General features: G+C 46.6%; 2 protein-coding genes across 5 annotated transcripts; one reads left to right on the forward strand and one right to left on the reverse strand.

The window, feature by feature from the left end:
• The first annotated feature begins 1,429 nt into the window (after nt 1-1,429).
• GAPDH (glyceraldehyde-3-phosphate dehydrogenase) lies at nt 1,430-5,935 on the forward strand. The gene is made up of 11 exons (XM_074194456.1): nt 1,430-1,474; nt 1,872-1,931; nt 3,737-3,836; nt 3,954-4,060; nt 4,148-4,238; nt 4,385-4,500; nt 4,674-4,755; nt 4,907-5,058; nt 5,154-5,232; nt 5,344-5,525; nt 5,667-5,935. The coding sequence occupies exons 2-11, from the start codon at nt 1,909-1,911 to the stop codon at nt 5,734-5,736; spliced, it is 1,002 nt and encodes a 333-aa protein (XP_074050557.1). The 5' UTR covers nt 1,430-1,474; nt 1,872-1,908; the 3' UTR covers nt 5,737-5,935.
• On the reverse strand, nt 5,755-20,928 carry IFFO1 (intermediate filament family orphan 1). Of its 4 annotated transcripts, none has more exons than XM_074194453.1 (9): nt 20,111-20,928; nt 14,819-14,879; nt 14,589-14,684; nt 14,105-14,245; nt 12,947-13,104; nt 12,677-12,797; nt 12,304-12,399; nt 8,181-8,311; nt 5,755-7,392 (listed from the first exon to the last, which is right to left on the reverse strand). In XM_074194453.1, exons 1-9 carry the CDS (start codon nt 20,890-20,892, stop codon nt 7,293-7,295), a joined length of 1,686 nt encoding a protein of 561 aa, XP_074050554.1. In that variant the 5' UTR covers nt 20,893-20,928; the 3' UTR covers nt 5,755-7,292. The 4 variants fall into 4 exon arrangements, with proteins under 4 accessions (XP_074050554.1, XP_074050555.1, XP_074050553.1 ...); XM_074194454.1 differs by having other exon boundaries at nt 12,304-12,396; nt 20,111-20,927; XM_074194452.1 differs by having other exon boundaries at nt 12,304-12,396; nt 12,947-13,128; nt 20,111-20,927.
• Nucleotides 20,929-21,119: the final 191 nt, after the last annotated feature.

Genomic DNA, 21,119 nt, shown 5'->3' on the forward strand with positions numbered 1-21,119 from the left:
CCTCTCTCTAACCAGAAAAGAAAGTGGAAAATGGAGCTGAAGGGCAGCAGGGCTGACTTAAACTACACAGTGTGGCCACATTCTCACGGTGCTTCCTATGCTGTTCATAAGTCTTAGAACTGGATGAAAAATTTGTTTAGTACAAATGTTTCGTTTCCCAGATGAGAAGAATCATTTTCCAAGGTCACAGGGAAGTAAATAACAGCAAAGATTAGAACCCACGCCTTTCATTCCAAATCCAATGTCCTTTCCTCTCCTCCTCTGCCCTGTTGTCTGAGTCCTGATCTCTCATTTAGTCAGAATCCTTAGTTTTCGGGCTTCCCACGGATTTCTTTCCTAGATAGCTCCTAAAATCTTGAAAAGAAATTCCCTCACAGTAGCCACACTAAGTGGGACAGGTAGTGAAATGGGGTTAGCCCCTTTTTTGCTGGTGTTCAGACGTTTTTTCATCTGGGTCCAACTCTTCATGACCCAATTTGGGGTTTTCTTGGCAGAGATACTGGAATGCGTTGCTATTTCCTTCTCCAGTTCATTTTACAAATGAAGAACCTGCGGCCAACAGGGTGAAGTGACTTAGCCAAGGTCACGCGGCTAGGCAGGGTCTGAGGGCAGATTTGAACTCCGGAAGGTGAGCCTTACTGAGATAAGGAACCGGAGACCTGAAGAACTTAATTGACATTCCAAGGTCACAGTGTGGAAATCGGGTTTGAAAGCAGGTGTAAGAAGCACCTACTATCTTCTGGGCCGCTAGGAAGGCAAGGGCAAAAGGCTTCACTGTGCTTGCTCTCGGGCTTCCTTTCTAAATGAAGATACAAAGTAACCAGGCTGGGAAAGGCAGAAAAATGCGCAGCTTTAGGGGAGTCGAGACGGAAACCTGGCATTCCGAGAGGCGGGGATGAAAGGGGAAAGGCTCTCCAGGCTGGGAAGGCTGCCCGTGCAACTGGAGAAGGGAAGAGTGTGTGTGCATGTCCGTGTGTCTGTCTGTGACCAGGGGTGGCCGCGGAGCCCTCATCACAAAGACCAAGCCTTGGATGCGCAGCCTCCAGTTGAAGTCCTTTCCATATAAGCTAGCTCCTCTGTACGTGCAGAATTCCACAACCTCTACCCCACCCCCATCCTCTCACAGCAGCCCGTGCCTCTGCCCCCCACCGTGCCTCACCCAATCGCCTCCCTTCCTCCCGGATTCCTGCAGCCATGTCCAACACCCCCCCCAATTCTGCAGCGGCCCGTGCCCCCCCCCCCCCCAGCGCCCGGCCGGGGGGGCCCAGAATGCAGGCGGGGATGGGGAGGGGAGGTGGGGAGGGAGGGGAGCGCGTCCGCAGCTGCTCGGAGTTTTAGGGCCGCACGTAGCCCGGGCGCCCCAGCCCCGGGACTGGTTGCGCAGTATAGGGGGCGGGGCTGCCGCCCGGACTTGGATAAAAGCGGGCTCGCTCCTCCCTTTGCGCTCTCAGCTCTTCTCCAAGCTCCCTGCAAGGTAAGTCGTCCCGGGGGAGAAGGGCCGGGGCCGGGGCGGTGGGGGTGGGGCGGGGCGAGGCGGGAGCGGGCACCGGCACCCTCGCCCCTTCCCTCCCTAAGGGGACGGGAAGGTGCCTCAGAGGGGCCGGCCGGGATCTGTTTAGAGCGAGGGTGGAATTCGGGGCTCCAGGGGGCGGGCGGTGAGACCCGGCCCCCCGGACGTGAGGCGGCGCGGGGCGAGGATGGAGGCTGGCGCCCTGCGCATCCCTGGGATGGGTGAATGGAAGGCGGGGTGGGGGAGCCCCGCTGCGCGGTTTCCGGGAGGATTGCACCCCACGCACAGCTAGGGGTGTGTGGTGAGACCTGGGGGGCGCGTGGGGGGAGGGCTCCCTGACTGCCGCATCTTCTGCCCCCAGGATCCGCTGCCCTGGTCAGTCGCATTCCTGAGCCAAGATGGTGAAGGTCGGAGTCAACGGGTGAGTAGGATCCCGGCAGGCTCCCGAGGGAGGAGGGGGTGGGCACAAACCAGGCGCCCGAACCCCAGGGGTTCGCCGCGCGCTAGGCAGCCGTGTGAGACCCTTGGGGAGGGCAGGTGCAAGCCTCCGAGGAGACTCCAAGGTCAGAGGCATGAGCCCAGCCCGCGTTTCTGCCTAAACGCTATTGTGTCCCTGGGCTAGCAGCCCCCCCGCAGCTGTCCCAGCTGTTGCAACGGGGTGCAAAGATCCGAAGAGGATTGTCCCTGTATCCCTCTTCTGCCCTTTCCCGCCTCCTGGGCCACGTGGGGGAGGGGATGAGGGCCCGGGCAAGGGCCCCTGCCCTCCCCCACATGAGCTAATTCTCCTCACTTCAGGGAGAGGGCGCCTTTTCCTCTGGGTCACCCGGGCAGCCATGTTGCAATAGGGAAGGAAATGAGTGTGCCACCGTTAGGGAGCCTCATCCTCTTCTTCCACTCCCCTTCCCTGACTCACCCTCCTTAGCACCTACCCCAAGGTGAAGGCAAACACTTCCTGCTAGGAAAAAGGCACCAGGACACCTCCAAACCCTGGCTGCCTCTGTTTCTCAATTGGGGTTTCCAGAAAACACTTAATCATTTTACTCCACCCTGATCTCCCTCAAATTACAGGACTTTCAATCTGCCAAAAATCTTAGATAATAGAATGCTCTAGTTCAGTTTCTTTTGGGGTTTTTTTTTTAAACAGATAGCTTTCCCCAGCCTAGTTCCTTATCCTGAAAAAATCTTGTCCCTTCTTCCCTCCTAATTTCCCTGTGATTTAGGATTTCTGTAGAACCCCTTCATCCAGAAGTGATTTGTGGGGGGTGTGGTGGCTGTAAGCTAATGCTGAGTCATGGATGTATAGAAATGAAAATTCCCTCTCTGAACCTATTATTAACATGGCAGCATGTCCCTTTCATTTTCTTGCCTTTACAACATGTGTATCTATTGGGTTTCCCCATCCTTAGAACTAATCCTGCCCAAAAGGCCAGCCCTGAAAAGGTCATCTTGAGGATTAGGTATCTGATCCCCAGGAACCCTGTCCTCTCCATTTTGGCTCCCAGAAACCAGATCTCCCTCACCCCACCCTAGAGCTAAATATAACCACCTGACCTTTCTGTATGTAGTCAGGGAACCTAGCATTGCTTTCTCCTTCATAGAACATTATAAAACCCTTAATATTGGGGAAGAAAGAACTTCTCCAATGATCATTAAGTGGCAAAAATCTAATCAAATTAGAATTCTGAAATTAGGTGGTTGGGTAGTGCAAGTTAGGACTAAAGATATTCCATGGCTCTTTTAGAGGGAGGGAGGAATTGTTTTGACACTTTTTCATGGGTTAATTTCTAACCTTTAATCCTGCCCTTTGAGTGCTAGAATTCTGACTAAAGTCTTCTACCTCAGGGCTGAAAGCCAAGAAGCTGACTGGGGGTGGGATCCTGGCAGATACCAAGGTAGATACTATGGAGAAGCCATATTCATGGTGTCAAATTAATGGATGACATGAACTGCTTGCCTGTGGCACTTTTTCCTTGAGAATCATAAAGAGGGAACAATCTCTCCCCCTACAGGTTAGCACTTCTTCTGCAGTCTCTAGAATACCGAGAGGTTGATACCTGCCCTGGGTTTCTAAAAAATTTTATCAATGGAATTTGAACCAAGGGCCTCTTGACTCTCAAACTAACCATATATTATTGCCTATTAGGAAAATGATTGGCCTGAAACCCTTACTTTTCTTAGCTTCCCCCCCAATTTTTTCACTGCTTTTGTTTTCTCCTTTCCTGACAGATTTGGCCGCATTGGGCGTCTGGTGACCAGGGCTGCACTCATGTCTGGCAGAGTAGATATTGTGGCCATCAATGATCCCTTCATTGACCTCAACTACATGGTAAATGATGGCTTATTAACTTGGGGCAGTTAAGGTCTGAGCAGGAAGAGGGGAAAGGATGAAAGCAGCTGTTTCTTCTGCCATTAATGAAGTTTCCTACACCCTTGTCACCTTTAGGTTTATATGTTTCAATATGATTCCACCCATGGCAAGTTCAAGGGCACTGTCAAAGCTGAGAATGGAAAGCTGGTGATCAATGGAAAAGCTATTAGCATCTTCCAGGAGTGAGTATGGAAGACAGGGTAGGAACATTGGGGTTTGGGAAGATAGAAAGTGTGCAGTGGGTGATCATGGCTTCTTTATCCTTGTAGGCGGGATCCCACCAATATTAAATGGGGAGATGCTGGAGCTGAGTATGTTGTAGAGTCCACTGGTGTCTTTACCACCATGGAGAAGGCTGGGGTGAGTTATGGGGTCAACCTTTCTAGGGTAAAGACCTTTTCTTTGGGAGATAAGTCATCTCCCTAGAAAAATGGGCATTGGAGCCTGTCTATTAGGAAGGGTGGGGCCAGACTCTTGTAACTTCCTTCTCTTTTCCCCTGCCTCAGGCTCACTTGAAGGGTGGAGCCAAACGGGTCATTATCTCTGCCCCCTCTGCTGATGCCCCAATGTTCGTGATGGGAGTGAACCATGAGAAATATGATAATTCCCTTAAGATTGTCAGGTGAGTATGTTTGATGATAAAATGGTTTAAGATAGTAAATATGAGTTGACCTTGCCCAGAGAAGGGAGGAGGAAGGGACATGTGTTGCACTAGAATAAAAGGAAATTGCAGACAAATACAAAGAAGTCTAGATTGGAACATCTTGCCCTGATTTGTCTTCTTTCCTTCCTCAGTAATGCCTCCTGCACCACCAACTGCTTGGCCCCCTTGGCCAAGGTCATTCATGACAACTTTGGCATTGTGGAAGGACTCATGGTATGGATAGGGATGTGGGCTCCACAGGGTGGTGAAAGTTGGGCCCCTTTGTTTCTCATTGTACAACAAAATAATCTATAGGGGTGTTGAGGGATGGGGGGTGTCATAACATCACCCTAAGGGTTTTAGTTATGGTTACCTCTCATTACAGACCACAGTGCATGCTATTACTGCTACCCAGAAGACTGTGGATGGTCCCTCTGGCAAGCTGTGGCGTGATGGGCGTGGTGCTGCCCAAAACATCATCCCTGCTTCCACTGGAGCTGCTAAGGCTGTAGGCAAGGTCATCCCTGAGTTGAATGGGTAAGAGCATCCTGATTTATGGTTCTCTGTCCTGAAGAGGTTATGGAGTAAACAATTTGAGATATTTTTATTATAATACAATATTCTCTCTGCAGAAAGCTCACAGGCATGGCTTTCCGTGTTCCCACTCCCAATGTATCTGTTGTGGATCTGACCTGCCGCCTGGAGAAACCTGTAAGTGTAGCATTAGACAAAGTGAACTTTCAGATTCTCTGCTTAATGGATTATAGGCTGGAATGGCAGCAACATACTAATTTGAATCCTTCCGTTTTTTTTATCTTCTAGGCCAAATATGATGACATCAAGAAAGTGATGAAGCAAGCATCAGAGGGACCCTTGAAGGGCATCCTGGGCTACACAGAGGACCAGGTTGTATCCTGTGACTTTAATAGCGACACCCACTCTTCTACCTTTGATGCAGGCGCTGGCATTGCCCTCAACGACCACTTTGTCAAGCTTATTTCATGGTATGTAGCACAATGAAGGTGAATTTTGTGTGGTTTTTCTGGGGAGTCGGGGGGAGATGAAGGAATTTAACAGAATTGGGTGTATGTCATAGTTGCCCTCCTAAAGCTACCTACATTCTGACCCGTCTTTCATCTTCCTAGGTATGACAACGAGTATGGTTATAGCAACCGCGTAGTCGACCTCATGGTCTTCATGGCCTCCAAAGAATAAAATGGGAAGCCATGGATGAATCTTCATCCCCAGCCAAAAAAAAAAAAGTTACATCACTGGGGAGCCCACATCCCTAACATGCGTTCCTCTACCAGGGATCCTGTGCCCCATTCACATCCTTGTCCCAAAGCACCCCTGTAGGGGGGAGAAGTCTAGAGTCCTTTATTGTGTACCATCAATAAAGTCACCATATTCAGCGTGTTTGTCTACCTGTCTTTTCTGAAACAAACAACTTAATGATCTCAGTGATCAACAGTTAGGAGTTGGGTTTGTGGCTGTGTGTCAGTGTTTTTATATTTTTACGTGGGAGGATTAGGCTCTATTCTTTGAATTTGAGTTAGGAGTTGGTTATACCCGAGATAGACCCAATGTTGCCAGTAACAAGGAAAAGCAATTACTAGAGCTGTTAAAAATATTCATCATATGGAACTAAGCAATGTTCCTTCTCAGTCTGAGAATGATGATTATCTAGACAGATCCTCTGTGGCTATTTTCCTAGTAATGGGCCTTTCAGTCTTAAGTCAAAGAAGCCATCTCCTGGAGTACAGAGTAGCATTTTTGGAAATTGGGGTGAAGGATAGTTTGGGAGGCTGTTGAATCTATTACCACAATACCACATTCAAACTGGCCGAATAGAGTAGAATAGCAAGGTGCACAAACACAACCTCCAACCTCATTGAAAATTTCATAGGCTCAAAGATTCAAGATTGCAAGGAACCTCTGAGTTAATCCAATCCCCTTCATCGAAAGTTGAGAAAATAGGCCAAGGAAGGTTGAAAAAGGCTTGGGCAGGGATACCCAGGTTCTCTAAAAATTTGTGGTCTTATTCTCTAAAATATTGGGTAAGACCTCCGCCAGTCCAAAAGAAATGACCCTCAGAGGTGGGGTATCAAGGCCCTTTTAATACATGATAACTATGGGAAAAGAAAACATACCTACACATATGATACACTGCAACCAGCAACAGAACCTGAATTAGACATGGGGAATAGCAGACTCCCCAATCTTTCACCCTGCTTTCCTCCATACTAAAGCATATTTCACTGGCCCTGAGACTTCTGGCTTAGTCCAGTTTACACCAGTACATGGGCCAATTAGCACCAGTATGGGGGTCAAGAAACAGTCAAATGACTCTAGGCAGCAGTAGTGGGAGATCTGTTTCACAGAATGATGGAGGATGTAAGGAACCACACTATATAAATCTTAATACTTCTCAATATGAGGCAGCAGTGGGCACCGATTACTGAACATTCAGGAATTCCCCCTTTTTTTTGCTGAGAATCTGATTTGAGACCAGAACCCACCACAGAAAACTGGGGGTAATGAGGAAGAAGAAAGGGAGCAGTGCTCCCCAGCACCCTAGGACTGGGTTTGGTGCAATGGTGTATTCATATTCAGTAACATCCCACCCCCTCCCCCCCAGGGAGGAAGGGCTAAGGAATGATCTTTATTCCAAACTGAAGATACAAGTGACATCTGCTTTCCCCCAACTCCAGTGCTGTCATTTCCCTGGTTGAGGGAGATGTCAAGTAAGACCTAAGATGGAGATGAAACCCCTATCTCATGGAGCTATCAGAAGAAAGATCACGATCAGAGTCATCTGTCTCACTTGGTGGCGGTTCATTAGGTTGGACTGCAGAGAAAGCAGGAGACTTTCTGAAAGAAAATAATTACTACATTAGAACAAGGAAAATTTCATGAAGGGGTCTGTCTCCGTCTCCCTTTGCCCAACCTTTCTAGGAAGAAGCAGGCTCATTTGGACAACAAGCACTAAACTCACTCAGACTGAAGCCACACAGAATTAGTGCAGGTTTTGGTCAGGAGGGAGAAACTGTCTAAAAGCATTTAGCCCTAAGATTTGGCCAAGATCAGGGCAGATCCACCAATGGTTGTGAATTTAAAGTCTTAAAGAGTTGTCTGAGACACTGCAGGGTGGATCATTAACTCTCAAAATCTAGCCAGTATGAGGCAGGACCAGAACATTTTGTGTGTAGCCTGGTTAGGACCCAAAAAAAGGGGTGGGATTTACTGGAATTTACATGGAATTTACCTACACACCCCACCCAAGGCCATTTTCCTCTCCAAAACTGAATAGTCCTTATTCACATAATTGGTGATACTGAGGGAATGAATAAGCTAAGTCTCTCTTCCCAGCCCCTATACTGACCCTTCCAGACTCTGCCAACTTTCAAAACTACCCTGGAAAATGGGAAGAAAGACAAGGGAGACCAAAACAGTGGAGTATGAGGAATAGAGCTGAACAACCCACTGTAGATTTCATTTAACTATCTAGGCTGACATGCATAGAGGCTGTTAGAACAATGAACCTGAGCAGACCTCTATAGAAATAGTCAACTGGGCTTCACAGTCACTCAGCCTTGTCTGGGATCCCTCCTTCTCCAGGTCCAGAGGCAAGGAGGAGCCGGTATGCCAAGGACCCTTACCGGTCTCCAGACTGGGTGATGAGACGGCGGCAGGTCTCCATCTGCACGTCGAGACCCCGTTTCATACTACACATTTCCATGTACTCGTGTAGGTGTCGGTTCATGTCATTCTTGGCTGTAGCCAGTTCCAACTAGAAAGGGAATAGGGTAGCAAGAGTTAGTTTTTACATGCCAAAGGGATCCTGTGGCACCTGTTACTACCGCTTAAGAAATTTATATTTGAAGGAGCCAGGCTGGTCCATATTTGACTTTTAGGGGCAGCTGGAAGTGGGGGATGGGTGAACCAAGCAGTCATGTACTCAAGGATTTAAATAAACTTGGGTGAGCCTAAAAAATGCTGAATATACTATTCCCTTTTTCTTTGGTTTTCATGGAAAACAGGTTCGTGGAGGAATGCTAAGTATCTGCTCTAGGCTTATATTCTATTAATGTGATCATAAGGAGAGTCGAAAAAAGATGAAGATAGTTGGAAAAAGAAGAAATGAGGGCAGGATTGACTTGGTAAGAAAAGTATAAATAAAATTACTTTGATGACTTCTGTATATTATTTACAAGACTAAAGATGGAGAAAGACAGAGAGGACGTCTTGACAGCATGGCTTAGAAGGAACAATGTTACTGTGACTTTTACGTACACTGAGGTTAGCTTTCCCAGAAGAAAAGCTTTTTGAGATGGCTTCAGAAGTTGGTTAGAAAGGAAGATCTGAGTTGATGGTCTATCTTCCAAGCCTAAAACAAAGAACTAAGGTCAAAGTGGAAAGGGCAACAAAGAGACCAGGATGGAATTCTCATAACTGCATTCAAAGGATGAGGGCTGAGATAGGAGCAAACTAATAAAACTATTCCTGGTTGGTTTCCAGATCCTCAAACTGGGAATGAAGAAAACAAAAAAACTGGAACAGAGAAGAAAAGAGAGCAGGCAAGAAAGACAGCTTGGAAAATCATAAATTCTGGGAAAACACCTGTCGGGGTGGGAGGGAATGAAGTTTGACACAGGCAGCAGACTTAAGCAACGTGTGCTCCAAGCAAGTTCTAAGAGTACAGTTTGCAGAACAAGTGCCTTTGTCAACATTCTTAACTAGGAATGGGAATCAAATGTTGAACATTCATTGCCTACTATGTTCCAGACACTTTTAGGAGATCATAGACAAAAATGAAATACACCTTGTCATTAAGGAGGTTCCATTTTATTCAGAAATTAAGGAGAATATGCAACCAATCCAAACCTTGATTTGCCAACACTCAACAGCTAACCTCAATCTCTGAGATTCTTGTCCTCCTTTATTAAGTAACACTGTCTTGAGTAAAAAAATATTGGAAAAGATGACTGGAATTTGGACTTCCTCACCCTTCTGTATCATAGAATGTGAAGAATTGGAAGGCACTGAGGATGTCCAGCTCTTCCCTGAACATCTTCCATAATCTTGACTTAAAGATCTTTCAGTGAGTAGCCCCAATATCTTCTGCAGCAGATCGCTCTCACATTCTACAGTTTTTTCCTTACCATGAGGCTCAGCCACCTCCTTGCCACTTGCAGTCTAGAGTTTCCAATTCTGACCTTTAATGCCAAAGTAAATCTAATCCTTCTAAAGCACAACTTTTCAAACTAATTGATCAATTAACAAATTTTTATTAAACATCTATGGATGCTTAATAAGAACTGTGCTCAGTACTGTAAACATGGAAATAGCCCCTGCCCTCAAGAAGTTAACATTCTATCAGGAGAGACAACAGGCTCACAAATGAAAATATAGAAAATAAATGTGATATATAATATATATATATATAGAGAGAGATCCCTACATACATATACAGGAGGTATCTGATCGAAATCTCAAAAGAAACTAGAGGAAATATTGAGGAAAAGAAGAAATTGTACTTGAGGAACAGCAAGGCAGATAATTTGGCTAGATCAGATATAATAGTTTGAATAGGTTGAAGCCAGGTTATGAAGAGCTTTAAATATCAAGCACAGAGTTTGCATTTTAACACAAAGAAAGCAGGGAGTTGCTAGAGTTGAACAGCTTAGAAAAGGGAAAGACTTGAGGCAAGGAAAACAATTAAAAGACTTAATACAAGTCTAGGCAAGAAGGGAAGAGGGCCTACACCCAGATGTTCACTGTGTGAGAAAAGAGAAAGACAAACTCAAGAAACATTGTAAAGGTAGATTGCTTGGTACAAGGTTTATGATTTGGCACCTGATTAAACATATGGGCAGGAGAGAAGAGTTTGAGTATGACACTGAAGTTAAGCTGAGTGACCAAAAAAAAAAAATACTGTTGTACTAACAGAAGCAGAGAAATTCTTAAGAAAGGCAGGTATGGGCTGCCTCAGTCTTCTCTGACAATGGCCCAGCCAACACTGCTTGGCTGTTCTTTTCTCTGTGTGTGTGTGTGTGTGTGTGTGTGTGTGTGTGTGTCCCTTTCTTCTCTTAAAACTCTAATTTTTCTATCCCTTTCTTAAAAAAAAAAGGCAGGTATGGGGGAGAGAGATAATGAGTTCTATTGTGATCATGTGGTTTTTGAGGTGTCTAGAAGTCATCCAATCAAAAAGACCCAAATAATGAAGATAGCAATCATGTCCCTAAAGTCTTCTCTATTATAAGCTAAATACTCAGTCCCTTCAACTAACTCCAATACCACATGCCCTTCCATCTCCTCCCAATCCCTGTGACCTCATCCATATCATTGCCATTTCTCTGTATCCTTCCCAAGAGGCATCCTGTGAAAAAAGAGGGAGGGCAGGGCCATTTTGAGGTACTTAAAAAGAGGTATCTGCATTAAGGATTTCCTTTTATTTTCTTCCATTTTGAAGTAAAAGTTTGGACCTTTAGAGCCTTTGATTCAGGTCTAGACAGAGACCAAAGCCCTGGCACTGAGTCTCCAGTTGACTAAACACTGTCCTGAACCTACAGTCAAAGATCATCAGAAACAAGAGGCAAGAAATATTTCAGTAGTTATAGAAGATAATGCAGATCAGCAGTTCCCAAACTTCAGCCATTGTGACTGATTTGGCTGTGCCTATCATTTTTCTTCTTGGACATGGATAAAATGAACTTCTTCAGAGAAATTTCTGCTACTAATAGTCCCTGCTGGGAAAACAGCCTACTAGTTTCCTAGCAAGAAAAAAAACGTACATGTGAAAAGAAAAGGGGAATATTTATTTTGATTTTATTGCTAAAATGCAGAAATGGGAAGATATAGGAATAAATATGAGTTATAGGATATTAGCCAGATCCTTAAGACCTATTATCCGGGGCAGCTAGATGGCACAGTGGATAAAGCACTGGCCCTGGAGTCAGGAGTACCTGGGTTCAAATCCGGTCTCAGACACTTAGTAATTACCTGGCTGTGTGGCCTTGGGCAAGCCACTTAATCCCATTTGCCTTGCAAAAAAAAAAAAAAAAAAAGACCTATTATCCACAGAAGAGAAACAAAGAAGAGATATTGTCCAACACCCTCTGTCATCTCAACACTTCCTTATATTGGGAAAAACAAGAACCATTGTCTGAGCCCTTACAGATTTGACCTAAGCACAGTTCTCATAATTATTACCAGGAGACTCCCCAAGGCCTGTGGGAAGAGATGAAAGAGCCTTTATCCCTACAAAGGCATTTAAGGTATTGAAACAAAGTTGCAAAGAATAAAATTTCCATTTTTCCACTGCTGGGAAAGCCTTTTGAGCTTCATCACAGAATAAGAAGCCAGGGCACTGAACTTAGCTTATAACTGAGGAGAATAAGATTACTCTCCTGTGGGAGAAAGAAAGACATCTACTCCCTCAAAATCCCCACAGAACAAAATTTGGCAGATTCTATGAAACTGGAATGGCTTCCAATCAAGGCCCAATAGTCTTAAGAACAGTCTAGCTGAAGACTAATACCACTTTCCTGTTACCACATTATATGAAGACCTAGACAGATGAAGAGATGACCAATTTCTAGTCCAACGCAAGTTATGAAAAGGGTGCGTGCTCTCTATGAAGGTAATGGGTCACCCACACCACTACTAGCACCTCAGTTCAATGATGTCTGGACTTGGCCACTAGCATTCCTAGGTAACTGTTACTCCTTAGAATATTCATGTGGGTCTATCAACTCACCTATCCATATGTCACTTTCTCACCTCTATCTGGTCGATGGTCTCCTGGTATTCCTTCTCCCGGGTTTTGAACAGAGATTCTGTGTCCTTAATGACTTTCTCCAGACTGTCCTCCTGCTGCTGGGAATCACAGGGAAGCAAGGGAGTAGTAGCAGCAACAGAGAGGTAGAGACCAATGGGAGGGTGACCGTTCAATAAGGACAAGGCAAAGGGGAAAAAGAGAGAAACGGTTTTTTTAAAAAGCGAGCAGAAAAAAAGAGCAGGAGAAAGGAAAATAAAAGGATGTACAAAAAGGATGTCACACAAGACAGAAAGAGTGAACAAAGGAAAGAAGAAAGGGCAGGGCAGGAGGAGGCCTGAAGTGGGGCATGGGGCCTGAGGCTGAGAGGAGCGTTACCTCTCCCTGGGCCTCTGCAGCTGCCATGGCATAGCCTGAGAAATCCTCCCAGAGTAGCAGTGTCTCCTCGGTCTCCTCCCAAGTCAGGCTGTCACAGTCGTCCTCAAAATCATACTCCCGCCTGGAGATAGGGGAACCCATGCGTCAGTAAAAATGGATGGGTGGGCAAGCTTTTCCAGGAGAACACTGTTGGGGAAACTCCAGCCTCTCTAGGGAAGAGTAGGGACCTTGCTGCAGAGGGTGCTGAGGGGTGGGGCCTATGAGACTCACAGCTGGTTGAGCATACGCTGCATCTCCTCATTGATGCTGAGGGCTGTGCTCTCATCCTCATCCCCATCAGGTTGGTGGGGCCCATCACTTTCAGACAGGGAGGTGTCCTCCTCGATGACAGGTTTTCGATCCCGCTTCCGCCCCCCCATGGATGGGACCTTAATGGGAGACAAGTGCAGAGACTACAGAGACGAGGCCAGGTGCGTGAGGAGAAAGGGCAGGGGGAGGGGCAGGAAAGGATAGGGGAAAGAAGGAAAGACAAACCAGCAGGAAAAATTGGGGCAGAGACAAAGACAGAGAATTATAAAGACAGGCACAGAAACACAGAAAGTTACAAAAAGACAGATACATAGGAAAGGATGGAATCAAGAATTAAAATTGGCAAGGCAAGAAGAGGTAGGGAAAAGAGAGACAAAGGATATGAACTGATTATGACCATGTAAATATGTGAAGAAGCTAAAAAGTGATTTAAAAAAATCCTGAACACAATGATAGAACTAATAACTACAACGATGAAGATGAATTTTCTACACAGGAGACCTTTAATTACACCCAGATCCAGAAGCAGGGAGAGAAGGGGATAAAAGAGACACAAAGAAAGAAAAGTGGAAAAGAGAAAGTAGAGGAGAGAAGATGGGGGAAGGGAAGGGAAGGGGTAGAGAAAGAGAAAAAAAATTGCATTGAAAAGCCAAGTGGGTCAAAATTGATAGCCAAACCTCCTGGCTAGTTTAGAAACAGGGGTAGAAGCATTAATGAACTTGCAGGAGATTGAAACTAACCAGCTTCTTCTGTGGGAAAAGCAAGAAAAGAGGCATATGAAAGGAAAGAAAAGAGAAGCAGACAGAGGGTAAAGAGAGAGAGAGGGAAGGGGAGAGATGGTGTTAGTGAGAGCTTCACAAACCTCCTTTCAGAGGCTGCTCCTTGCCCCACCCCACCCCCAGGCTCAGAACCACCATATGTCCCCAGTTCCTTAGGTAAGGACCCTCTGGAAAGAGGGAAGGGCTTAAACTCCAGGCTAAAAATGACAATGTCTCCATCTGTCCCAACCCTCCTCTTACCAACTCAGGACATGCCAGAGATGTGAAACTTGGGAGAAGCCTGGGGCCCATGGCCTCCTTGTCCTTGAAGAAATCTAGAAGGACAAAAAAGGACTCTTACCTGGAACATCTTGATCATGTCCTCACAGTTGCGCTGCTGGGCCACATCACACAGTTTGGCAGTAATGTCTATTCGACGGCAGATGTCCATGTCCACTTTCATGGCTTTCTCCTGAATCTTTGTGTCCAGTTCAGTCAGGTTCTATGCCAGACAGAGAAGAAAGAAGAGTGACGAGTGCGAGTGCAGTCTATACTCATGACATGACAGCAAAAACACACAATAACCACAATATGCAGGGCCCTCTACACATGAACCACAGAGCTTTTCTGTCAAGAAAGATAAGACAGACTTTAGACACACAAGGTAAGAAAGTATCTTGCTAATAAATTCCCATATTTTGAAATGGTTTTACTTTCTTCTTTTCTTTTATAGGCCCAAAGGGCAGGAAAAAGAGAATGGATATAAGAATTAACAGTAATTAAAAAAAAAAAAGGAAAAGGTCTAATTTTCCAAGCAAGCAAGAGATATTAATGACTGTATTTACATTACTCATGAGTCCCTTGAAAACCACCAACTCAGCTTTGAGTTGCTCCACCTTCATTGCAAGCTCTTCCTGGCAAGCATCAGCTTCTTGGGCTTCCTGTGTTCAGAAAAAATGCCCTGGCATTAGTGGCATAGCCAAGGGATGGTAAGAGAGGATCACAGTCAAAGAAAGATATTGGGGAAACTTGCACCCAGGGTCAAATTGGGGAGATGGGCAGAGGTCACCCTCACCTCCTGAAGCTCATTCACACGCTCTTGCAACTGGACCCGAACTGTATATTCTTCTTCCCACCTGAAAGAGTGGAGAGGACATTGGTACAAAATCCTCTCAATTCCAGTATGCCCCTCTTTTCTTCCTCTCCTAGACTTCCAGGGGAAACAAAAGGAGCCAATAAAAGCATCTAAGGTCTGACTCCTTGCAAAAGGAGGGCTGTGGGCTGGAAGTCTAACAGTGAACTCCTTGTAAAGAGCTATTTAGTTTAGTTTTTTGGGGGTTTTTTTTGTATCTCCACACAGCAGATACTTAATGAATGCTAGGTGGACTTCAGCTGCTCTGAGTAGCTGCACCACAGCCTGGGTGTGGCCCTTACTGGGAGGCTCCAGTAGATGCTGACGAATTGACAAACTCACCAACTGCTTTCCTGTCATCTTCTGGCCAGCTACCAGACACCAGACCCAGCTTTCTCTTACCCCAGCTCCAAGGAGCTGCCTTGCTGACCTACCTCCCACCTCCTGCCCACACCAGACACCAGGTCCACCCAGCCCAGTCTCCCACCTTCAGTTCCAAAGATCCGGTCTCCCGCCTCCTGCCTGCACCAGAACAGAGCTCCTCTAGCCTGCTCCCCTGCCTCCTGTGGGGCCATTTAACCCTGTAAAAGCATCTGCAGGACACATACCGCATCAACAGAGTTTGTCAGCAGCAAATCCAGATGATGCTCGGAAGTCAAACCCTTAAGTTCCAGGTTCTTCCCACCCTCATCTACCTTTGAGTAAACCCCAGGGAACCATTAGAAGGGCTGACCCTTGGGCCACAAAGCAATGGACAAAAGGAGTTTGGGGCATCTTGGTTAAATTCAGGCCAAAGGGAAAGACATCAGAATTAGAAATGCAGCCCTTTCGGAAAGGTTACTGATTGAGATTGGAAGCTAATAGTAGAAGTATCTTTTAGAGATGGGGTTGGGGTTGATAAAAGAATTGCAGCTTACATCTGTAGGGTTGCAAAATGCTTTATTTGCATTATCTCATCTAATACTCCCCTAAAATCTAATGAAGCAAGCAAGCACTTCTGACTTAATAAGCCTTTTCTAACAGATAATAAAACTTAAATTCAGAGTTAGCAGGCTAACTTGACTATAGCCACAGAAGCTAATGTCAGAAAAAGAATATGAACCAGCTGTCTTCTGACTCCAAAATTCATCAATCTTTCCACCACGCCATACTACTTCACCAGAAGCCATATTATAACAAGGCAGACCTTGAATTGCTCCCAACCCTACAGCCAGGGAAAATCACATCTTGTAGAGCTAGTTTTTCAAATCCTAAAGTCCATGGATATATAAGCACATAATAGATGCTTGGTGACCACTGGAGAATTATCCATAACATCACAGGATGGATGTTACTGCTTAGGGGATGATTTCATTAAACTGTCTCAAATGTTACCTCCAGTCGGGCCAAGATAGTAGCTATCTCTTAAACATGATCCCCCTGCCCAAGTTCCCTACTCTCCATCTATATTAACCCATCACTTCAGAGTATATTCTGGAGAAAGGAAGAAATTTCTCCCAAAACACAAAGAGTAAGATACAGAGAGACAGACTTTTAAGATGTAAGGTTATGAAGAGAGAAAGCAAGAAAACTGTGTATCATAAAAACAAATACTGCACTGCTCAAGGATTTCATCTCTCTCTCTCTCTCTCTCTCTCTCTCTCTTGCTCTCCTCTCTATTCCTTCTCTTTTCTCATTTTAGTCATTCTTCTTTTCATTGTCCTTTCTCATCTGGCCCATTCTCACCTTACTCTGCTAGATCCCTCACTCCCCATCTGCATTGCAGTGTTCCTAATAATAACTCCTCGACATCAGTTCGACTGCCTCCCATGGCCACCCCAATACACTCACCCAAGGCAGACCAGGGAGGAGGCCAGCCACTGCTACTGCTGTCTCCAGCCCTTCTCTAGGAGCCTTCTATGCCCCAAATTCCTGCTCACCTAGGTTCCTGAAACTATGCCTCTCAGGCTACTTGTCAAAGCTGGTAAAGTACTGCTGCTGAGTTTCTTTTATCAGATTTTCCTTGGAATGGGGGAAGGCAAAAATTAACACATAATTTTGAGCAAGGTGCATTAGGGAGAACAGAAAGCAGTTTTGGTATGAACCCCACCAATCCAGGAAGAAACTAAATGGAGGAATCTAATTACAGAGTTAGAGGAAGACTTTAACATGGCAAAGCAGACCTCAATTTGTTTTAAATAAATACCCTGAAATCTAAGTGCTATTTGTCATACTGAAGAATCCATTAAGGTGGGTACACTTTTTGGGTGTGTCCCAACATTATAGTTACTGAAGCAGAATCAGATTCTTAGGGGCTAGAAAGGACCTTGGATATTTAATCCAAGCTTCCCTCCCCTGCAGGAATCCCCTCTATAACAATCTAGACAGAGGTGAACACTTTCTGTAATGAGGAACATGTTATTTGTTCTCTACCATATTTGTGTCCCTATCATTTCTAGCCATTGGTTTTAGCTCTGGAGCAGCTAGACAAAGTCTAAGAGATTAAGTCAATTCATAGAATAAATCTAATCCCTTTACTCTTAGAGAAATACCAAGGTACCCTGAGTACCAGATTTAGCATCAGGAGACTAGGATCCAAAACCCACCTCAGTTTCTCCCAAATGTAACACTGGGCAAGCCATCCAATGTTTCTGGGCCTCTATTTCTTTATCTTTAAATCAGAGATAATAATAGAAGTTGGTCCACAGAGCTGATATATCTAAGAAGAGAATGTCTTTCAAGTGACTTGCAAATCTTAAGTGCTATTCCTGCTACCCTAAGCAATAAGTAGAAGAAACTTGTGGAGAAATCTATGGCTAAAAATCAAAAAAGCAGCTCACATTTGTAGAGTAACTTTAAGGCTTGTGAAGTCCTTCACAACTCTGTGAAGTAGGCACTATTGGTATTATTGATACCATGTTAATAGATAAGAAAAGTGACAGAGGGGCTAAGTGACTTGTCCATGTTCACACAGCACCAGAGATTAGTTCAGCTGTTGCTCAAGAGGCAGTTTTAAGTAGCCCTGCCATCCTGGTTACAAAAGAATTTCATTGTACTCTGGCCTCATTTACAATGTGGGTTCCTACAGAGAGCTTTAGAATTAGGTTCTGAGGTTAGTTTCTATTTTCCTCTAAACACCTGTCTTCTAAGGAGATATGTATAAAGCACCGTTATGAGTGAGCTTTACTGATCCCTATGTTGAAAAGAGAGCAGGGGTTGTTTTCTCCATTTTATAATAAAAAAAAAAACCCACAAGAAGAGCCTCTTTTCAGGTCACAAAAGTCTAAAGCAGAAAATAGAAGCCAGGAAGTCTCAACTGTCAATTCAACATGTATATATTCATATTCTCTGCCTCCCAGACTGGGGCCAGAAAGTCTAGATTAGAATGACATCATGAGGGTTTATATAAAGAGGACAAGAAAAAGAGAGGGTTTAGGATGAAAGAATGTGCGTCAAATCCCAAACAATGCTGGCTACAAAGACCTCGACACATCAGGGTACTGCAGTGTTATGAGCAAAGCTGTTCCCAAGGGATAATAATAACTCCTAGTGCTACCTTAGTCTGCTGGACCAAGGGCAAACCATTCTAGACCAAAAAAAAAAAAAAAAAAAAAAAAAAACCAATTGTCACTGGAATGGATTGGGTCCATCCAAAAACTTACCCCCTTCCATAACATACTGCAATTACATGAATCTCTAAAAGTACAAGGTCAAACTCATCTTAAACAATATTTTACTAAGATCTCAAAGTAACTAAGTCCTTAAAGTCCATACAGGCGGCCAGAAGGTTAGAATTAGATCCAAAAGGGGGCAAGGAAGGGCAGAAGAGGCTTCAATGAAAAATCTGATCTCTTCCAAACCACCAGAAAATCTTCTGGTTATATACTTCCCCCCAAAAAAATTGTGAACACATTCAGCCATATCCAAACCTATTACTTCACAAATCATCACTTATCCCTGCCATCCCCAAACACTTCAATTTATGAATTTATAAAATGACAATTTATTATAATTATATAAACATATGAATATAATTTTAAAATTTATAAATAGAATCTGTGCTTTGTAAATCTTAAAGCACAATAACCCTTTGATAAGAAAAGTGACAGAGTTAAAAGTTAAAAACAACAACAGTGGCATTTCTAGAACTGCCTAAGAGAGATAGATGATCAGTGAGTGGTAAAAACACTGGAAACCTGAAATAACAGTCTCTGCCAGCTGACACCTCTTTTCTCTTCAGTGGGACATAATGGTGAAACTATCATCACTTCTTAGGAATCTACCCATTCCTTCTCCCCTACTGGATTCCTAGAGCCCCATTGCCTTGGTTTTTGTTTTGTTCTTTTGAGAGAATTAGGCTATGGGGCTCTTGAAGGGACATCTAGTAGGGGATCTCACGAACCTGCATGACCCTTCAGATACAGGGCCGCCCAGGACCCCAGTCCTCACTTCTCTGTGCTCATAGGGTGTGTCTACATGGAGTCTTACCAACTTTTTCTAACTTGGCCCTTTCTCCAGCTGCAATGTCCCTCTAATCATTGTTTGTCTCTCTCTCTCTCTACGCAAAGCCTCCACTCTCCCAATAAAAATTATTAGTCCCTTGTTCCTATAATTCCTATTGTCCCACTTGGTTGATCCTTGCCGAAAAGTCTTCTCTGACTTTGTAAACTTATCTCATGGGAACCCAGCTGGCTGGTGTCCCGGTATTCTCGGACCTCACTTTGGGAAATAATGGAATTGTAAGCTTGCCCTAATACATTCCCCTCTCCCCAGATGGTTAAATTTGTAGAGATAAAACATTTCTCTTTTATGCCATTTACTTCTGTTTCCTGCACACTGACCCCAATGCGCTCATATAGTCAGGGTTGGGCCCTATGACTAGTGGGACTGCTAAGGGGGAAAAAGGAAGCCCTACGCAGACATCTCCGGGCTCATCTCCTAGTCACACCCTATCAAGATCCCAACTGGCGTAACTCTCCGAACACTGCAACACGGAGGAGGGGGAAGTAAAGTCACAAGGAACAAAAACCCCAACTTCTCAAACATGACTACTTCTTTCCATTACTTTCTTCCCTGAGCTGCCTCCTTGCAATTGGGGCTGAACCCCGAGTCTTCTGGATTCTGGAAAAATCTCTCAGCGAGGGGTGGGGGTGGCTGCCTGTCCCCGGGGTCCTCCGCGGCCGGGTCGCCCCCGGCCCCCGGCCCCCGGCCCCCCGCGCTGGGCTCCGTCGGCCGGCTCCGCCCCGCGAGCCTCACCTGCGCTTGTACTCGTCCCGCTCGCGCTTCACCTTGGCCAGCACGTTGTAGAGGGCTCGGATCTCGGGGGTGATGGTGTCGATCTGCACGCCCACGCCGTCGGGGTGCACCCACGACAGGCCGGGCCCCTGCACCAGCGTGGGCTCCAGCCCCGGCCCCAGCCTGCGAGCGTGCGAGAAGGACCAGATGGTCCCGGGCATGAAGCGGGCGGCCGAGGAGTAGGGGGCGGCCGAGGGCGCGGAGTGAGCCGGGGCCGGGGTCGCGGCCGGGGCCAGCGCGGCGGCGGCGGCCGGGGAGGCGCCGAGGCCCCGCGCGGCGGGCCAGGCCCCGAGGGCCAGCCCCGGGGGCCGGATGGGGCCGACGAAGCCGGTCTGCACGGCCTGGTCCCGGCGCGCCGGGCCCCGCCGGGCCTGCGGGCCCTCCTGCAGCGCCTGCTGCAGCTGCTTCTCCAGCAGCCGGTTGCGCCGCTCCAGCTCGTGCACCTTGGCCAGGAAGCAGCGGAAGCGCAGGTTGAGCGTCTTGAGCACGTTGATGTTGGAGCCCAGGTCGTTGCGGAGGGCCATGGCGCCGGGCGGCGGCGAGGGCGCGGGGCCCGGGCCGGCCAGCGGCTCCCACGGGGGGACGCCCGGAGCCGCCGCCGCCGCGGCCGCGGGGCCCGCGGGCAGCTCCCCGCCCCCGCCCAGGTAATCGCCGCCCCCTAGCGAGGGGCCCCCGAGCGGCCCGGCCAGGCCCTGCTGCTCCTGCTGCAGGAGGAAGAGGTTGGGGCCGAATAACGGGTTCATGGCCGCGGCGCTTCTCCGCCCGGAGATGGAGAGCGGCGGGGGGCGGGGACACGGTCCGGGAGGCGAGCCAACGAGGAGCGGGGGCAGAGGCGGGACGACGGGCAGAGCCAATGGGAGAGCGCGAGGGGCGGCCCCGAAGAGCGTCCCGCAGACCAGGGGAAGACCGGCGGAGCGCGGGCGGGGGCCTCGGGGCCGCTAGCCCGGGCCCAGCCTTGCTCGCAGCGCCG

The sequence above is a fragment of the Macrotis lagotis genome, chromosome 7, assembly GCF_037893015.1.
Source record: "Macrotis lagotis isolate mMagLag1 chromosome 7, bilby.v1.9.chrom.fasta, whole genome shotgun sequence".
Classification (NCBI taxonomy): Eukaryota; Metazoa; Chordata; class Mammalia; order Peramelemorphia; family Peramelidae; genus Macrotis; species Macrotis lagotis.

Coding starts and splice junctions, on each gene's coding strand:
- GAPDH (XM_074194456.1), top strand. CDS start 1,909: ATGGTGAAGGTCGGAGTCAACGG. Junction 4,501..4,673: donor AATTCCCTTAAGATTGTCAG/GTGAGTATGTTT, acceptor TTCCTTCCTCAG/TAATGCCTCCTGCACCACCA. Junction 5,526..5,666: donor TTTGTCAAGCTTATTTCATG/GTATGTAGCACA, acceptor TCATCTTCCTAG/GTATGACAACGAGTATGGTT.
- IFFO1 (XM_074194451.1), bottom strand. CDS start 20,892: ATGAACCCGTTATTCGGCCCCAACCTCTTCCTCCTGCAGCAGGAGCAG. Junction 14,685..14,818: donor GTGTGAATGAGCTTCAGGAG/GTGAGGGTGACC, acceptor TTCTGAACACAG/GAAGCCCAAGAAGCTGATGC. Junction 14,246..14,588: donor TCAAGGGACTCATGAGTAAT/GTAAATACAGTC, acceptor TGTCTGGCATAG/AACCTGACTGAACTGGACAC.